The 5,354-nt window shown below is 28.3% G+C and overlaps 3 protein-coding genes across 5 annotated transcripts; 1 reads left to right on the forward strand and 2 right to left on the reverse strand.

Moving 5' to 3' along the window:
* The first annotated feature begins 371 nt into the window (after positions 1–371).
* Positions 372–2,623, forward strand: LOC126775475 (transport and Golgi organization protein 2). 3 transcript variants are annotated; one of them, XM_050497450.1, is made up of 7 exons: positions 372–388; positions 629–772; positions 1,157–1,270; positions 1,347–1,467; positions 1,893–2,114; positions 2,202–2,300; positions 2,411–2,623. In XM_050497450.1, exons 2-7 carry the CDS (start codon positions 631–633, stop codon positions 2,532–2,534), a joined length of 822 nt encoding a protein of 273 aa, XP_050353407.1. In that variant the 5' UTR covers positions 372–388; positions 629–630; the 3' UTR covers positions 2,535–2,623. The 3 variants fall into 3 exon arrangements, with proteins under 3 accessions (XP_050353407.1, XP_050353408.1, XP_050353406.1); XM_050497451.1 differs by lacking the exon at positions 372–388 and adding an exon at positions 397–418; XM_050497449.1 differs by lacking the exon at positions 372–388 and adding an exon at positions 438–523.
* On the reverse strand, positions 2,610–4,017 carry LOC126775448 (serine--tRNA synthetase-like protein Slimp). Its single transcript, XM_050497404.1, has one exon. The coding sequence runs from the start codon at positions 4,015–4,017 to the stop codon at positions 2,668–2,670; it is 1,350 nt and encodes a 449-aa protein (XP_050353361.1). The 3' UTR covers positions 2,610–2,667.
* Positions 4,007–4,579, reverse strand: LOC126775496 (zinc finger protein 593 homolog). The gene is made up of 2 exons (XM_050497473.1): positions 4,412–4,579; positions 4,007–4,335 (listed from the first exon to the last, which is right to left on the reverse strand). Exons 1-2 carry the CDS (start codon positions 4,521–4,523, stop codon positions 4,007–4,009), a joined length of 441 nt encoding a protein of 146 aa, XP_050353430.1. The 5' UTR covers positions 4,524–4,579.
* Positions 4,580–5,354: the final 775 nt, after the last annotated feature.

Here is a 5,354-nt window from a genome sequence, read left to right on the forward strand (position 1 = left end):
TGTATTACATTACTTTGCCATTTACACACAAAAATTCGCCGAACCCCAATAATATGGCTGTAGCTTAAGAATAAAGAGATTAAAGTACATATGTTTAAAAATGTAAGATTTTGCTTGAGGCCTAGTCATGACTAATGAATCAGTCAGTACTCAATAGTACAGCCTGACCATGATGATGAAATATCAAAAACAAATTTTGCTGATTTCTTTATTACTTAAAAAAAGAGAATATACGAATTAAAATTTTGTAGTTATATAAATAAAATCTACTATCCAAGGAACTATTTTATACTGTTTTTAAAACAAGTGCGTGCATATATACGATTATGTTTGTATGTACGCACTTGTTTTAAAAACGTAGCATTTATGAACAAAACATTTAAAACATGTAAGTAACAAAAATGTAAAACAGGTTCAAGTAATATAGAAAAAGCTGTACTTTGTACTTCTGTAGTATATTTCAAATTCAAATAGTTACTTGTTATTTGATTTTGTTAAGATAACACCAAACGATAAGATATCGGTAACCTTATATTTATAATATTGTATTTTCTAGTTTAAAATTATTACATTATCTATTGAAGTCAGTGTTGTGTCAAAATAATAAGACTCAATATTTGAATTTCAGAGATGTGTATTTTGTTTGTTTATAATGGCGCCAATGAAATCGAAAGTGATTTTAGTCTTATCCTTATATCCAATAGAGATGAGTTTTATGAACGACCTGCTCAATGTATGGCTCCCTGGAGTGAAGACCAGTGCGTGTATGGAGGTATACACTATAGTCATATAAATTTTTATCAAAATTACTTTAACTATGCAAAGAAATTATCACTATTTAGTTTTAAATGATCATGGCCGATTGAATTACATAATATGTATTGGATTTTTTAATAACACCTTATAAAAATGTTACAGGCTTGAAATGACACTAATTCGTATTTAAGATTTTAATCATTTTTTAAATATTACTATTTAAAAAGCATATATATTTTAAATAAAACCTTAACTCATCATTCATTTTCATAACTTGGTAATGCCATTTCAAAATTTAAAATTGATTCGTCTTTATTTATTTACACTACAATACAGGTCTAATGGTAAATTTATTACCATTATCACAATAAAATAATTATAATGGTTACCTTTTCTGTAGGCAGAGATTTAGAAACTGGTTGTGAGAAAGGAACATGGCTGGCTGTTAGCTCCAAATATAAAAAAATTGGTTTGCTTTTAAATTTGCCAGGAGTAAAAAAAGAAAATGCAAAAAGTAGGTATACAGTTCTCATGCTTTGTTCAATTATATTATATACATATTATATCTATTTAAAAAAAATGTTTTTCAGGTAGAGGCACTGTAGTAGCTAATTATGTAAAAACTGATTTAAAAATATCAGAGTATATTGAATCAATTAAAAATTATACCAGCAATTGTAATGAATTTAATTTTGTATCTATTGAATTAGGGTGGGTATATTTAATATTTTAAAAGATTATTCCACATTATAATGTACAAGTACATTGTATCCTTTATTGGAGAACATTAATAAATAAATGATATATAATTAATTTCGTATCTTATCATAACAGCCTCTGAATGTCTTACTGCCACTCCCTTTTTGAGGAGAAGATTTTGGAGCTTATTCCACCACACTACTCCAATCCGGTTTGGTGGAATACACATGTGGCACAATTTCAGTGAAATTAGACACATGCAGGTTTCCTCACTATGTTTTCTTTCACCGTAAAGCACATGCTTTATATTATAATTCATTACGTGATGAATTATAATCTAATTGTTTATGGATGTTATTTATATCACTAATTTAAGATTTTATCAATGAAGTATTTAAGCTAAAATATAAACTAAACCACATTTTTATTTGTTTCAGAGATTCATTACCAGAGGTAAAAACATATACCAATGCAACAGATGAAATTGTTCACTGGTCGGACACATATTTAGGATTTGGCAATAGTCTCCCTGATAAACCTTTAAAGAAGGTGCAAAATGGCATAAAACTATTAAAAAAAATATGCACTAAATTAAATAAGATTAACAATAAAACTGAGTTATTGGCTGAATTAATTGGTTTATTAAAAAATCAAGATAGGTTAGTTGTTAAAAACAAATATTTTAAAATATTATTATATTCTGCTCATCAACTTTCTCAAATTATTATAATACAACTTTTTTTTAGAAATTTACCCGATCCTCAGTTAGAAGAAAGACAACCAAATATTTTTAAAGAACTAAGTTCAATTTTTGTTAATATCCCAAAAGCCAAATATGGAACAAGGTAAAAATACATAGACTAATTTAATTTTTTATTAATTTGTAATAAAATTAAGAAGATAACTCATTAAAATTATTTGAACTTACTAATGAGCTATAATTAACTTTTTTCAGAGCCCATACTATTGTTCTTGTGACTAAATCAGGACAAGTTGAATTAATTGAACTAAGTTTGAAATCTCCCATTAATATAGAAAATCCTCAATGGGAGAGAAATGAGTTTCAATTTAATATTTAATGCTTATAAATATTGTTAAAATAATGGAATTATAAAAACTGTTGATTAATTTATAAATCATGAAATGATTAAACATTTATAATTAACAAGGACCTTTTATTTAAGAATAATATTCTGCTGTATTAATGGTACACTAATTTTCAATACCGAACTGTTTGGGAAGAACAAATTCATCATCTTGCTCTAAAACACAAGCTAATAATTTCGGTACATTTAATATTGAGCCAGATAAGATATGGGGGAACTTGCTTTGTTTTTCTTCAGTATATGTGAACATAAGTCTTTTGCTAATAAAGTCACCACTCAGAGAAATATTACCGACTTCCATATATTTTTTCTGAGAGCTAGAATACATTTCTATTACTAAACGTAATGACTCCCATGCATTCAATTTTGTTGCAGCAACAAAACTTAACCTGTAGTGGTAGTTAAGTGGAGTATATAATTTTTTTATTAAATCAATAACATTATTAAGCATTTCATTAAGTTCTGTTTCATTCCTTGTAGCATTGAATAATTGAATGACAGAACTCTGGCTTACATGATATAAGTTGTCCTCATCGGTCGGTGAAGGTATGTATTGTCTACCCATACTAAAATATGTTAATGGCAACACTTTAGCATACAGGACATTTTTTGCATGATATGCAAAGAAGGAATATAGAGAACCACCTCCGGTCAAGTGCAGGCGGCTATCAATATTGACTTTATTGTCCTCATTGTGGTGCAATATGAAAGTAGAATCAGAATTTGTGTGATCTTCACCGCAGCCTTCTATTATTAAGCTCTTAGAAAAGTCTGGATTGGAGAACTGGGTGTAATTGTTTTCTTTCAAAACTTTGCTGAAGTAAAATTTAGCTCCCAATTCAAATAATGCTGCATCACCTTTGAGATAATAGTTTTCATTTTTTGTAAAATGTATTAAATTTCTATCTTTACCAATTTTAAGATGATCTTTGTCATTGACAGGTTTCAAGCCATGTTCAAATATAATTTTGTTATCTATGTCAGGTGTTAAATTATGCAATATATTAGGCAGTTTTAATGCTTCTATCATAGCTGCCTCCTCTGCCGACCATAGTGGTTCTTTTAATTTCCTTATATTTTCTTTTAACAAATGCACTTGTATTTTTAATTTATCAACATGGTCTCCCTCCTGTTTACATTTCAGCAATTCTTCCAATTCTTTAGATACTTCTTGCTTTCTGCTATCATATCCCATTTTTCTTGTTTTCAACTCTTCGTACACAGACCAAAGGTTCTCAAGTTTTAATAAATCAAATTGCATTTTACGTTTTTCTATATCAGCTTGGATTATATCTTTTTCTTTCAAACGGTCATTAAAATCTATATAAGGTGTAACATAAACGAAACTATCAGTTGCCTTTGGACCATTAATAAACAATGCAGAACATCTCTTTGATGTTATTTTAAAGTCACATACTTTATTGTTAAGAATTTTTGTATATAATCTATGTAACATTTTCTTCACTTTTTTTCTTTTTATTTGGGCTTTCTTCTAAAGCCTCTTCGGTAATATCTGTGTTTTTTGAATTTTGGGTGACAATTTTTCTCTTGCTCGGTAGTTTAAAATTACCGTGACCAGCAGCTCGTTCAGAATCTTCTATGCTATATGGTTCGAGTTCTAATGCTTTTAATCTTCTTTTATGAACTTTTGTTTTGAAATGTTCCAATAGAGCATGATTATCTATGAAGTAACGCGCGCAATGAAGACAATAATGTTGAGCGGCGCCCGGACGATCAAGATCTACTTCTTGATTGAGTAACTTCTCAGCATTATCTATACAACAAGTAAAAAACGATTTTGTAATAACCTACAAAAGATAGCCATGTGGCGATTTCAAAATTATACAAACCTTCCTGTAGATCTACATCAATTTCATCAAGGTCCTTTTTCCTGTTCCTTACTCTCCAGCGTTTTTTCAGATGAGTATCACCCACATGATACTTTTTACGCTTGTATGGCATATTATATTTACTTCAAGTTTCAGACGTTTACAGTCTTATTGACAGTATAGACAAAATGACAAGTGAATGTGCTGTAAGTGTTAACAGTATAATTAAGCAATGTTTTTTTTAAAACTTAATACGTATCTTTTACACCCTTGTAAATGTAAAAGTTGAGCTTAATTTAAAATTACAATGCAGTGATACATACATGGGAAAAAACACGATACAACAACAACGGTTTTTATTTGTTTACAGAGCAAATAAGCTTTAAGGTGAATAATATATTAAATGGAATGACCATTTTGTATATTATTCACCTTATAATATAAAAAATTTTTGGATTACTTTGTAATAAATAAAACATATGACTAATTGTGTAATATTTTCAGTTTGTTTGATTTGTGTACAAAAATTCGTAAGTAAATAGCACGACTAAATATTTTCTGACTTTCAAATCTCTCTTTAAGTATTATAACCTTTACCATGACATGAGGTGTTAATAGGAAAAGCCAAAAAAAATTACAGTTAGTATTTTGCTTCCAGGCCTCATCCGGGAAGATGTTACTTTTATATTTTTACAAAATCTTAACTTGTGCCTCTTCATTTTTATACTAAAAATTCTTTAAACTTTTGCCACTCAAGAGTCAAGCGCGAAATAAATCATTTAAAAAATATATTTTGTTTTTAATTATAATTAATCAATTCTTTAATACATTGGGTTAACCCAGAAAACATTCTTTGCATAATTTTTATTTATCTAGAGTGATGACATATATGGATGTTTTGTTTTGGTTTTTGGGATTTTATATAAGAAATTAATGTAAGCCTTAACTTACAATAAAAAACTAG

Source organism: Nymphalis io, chromosome 18 (assembly GCF_905147045.1).
Source record: "Nymphalis io chromosome 18, ilAglIoxx1.1, whole genome shotgun sequence".
Lineage (NCBI taxonomy): Eukaryota > Metazoa > Arthropoda > Insecta > Lepidoptera > Nymphalidae > Nymphalis > Nymphalis io.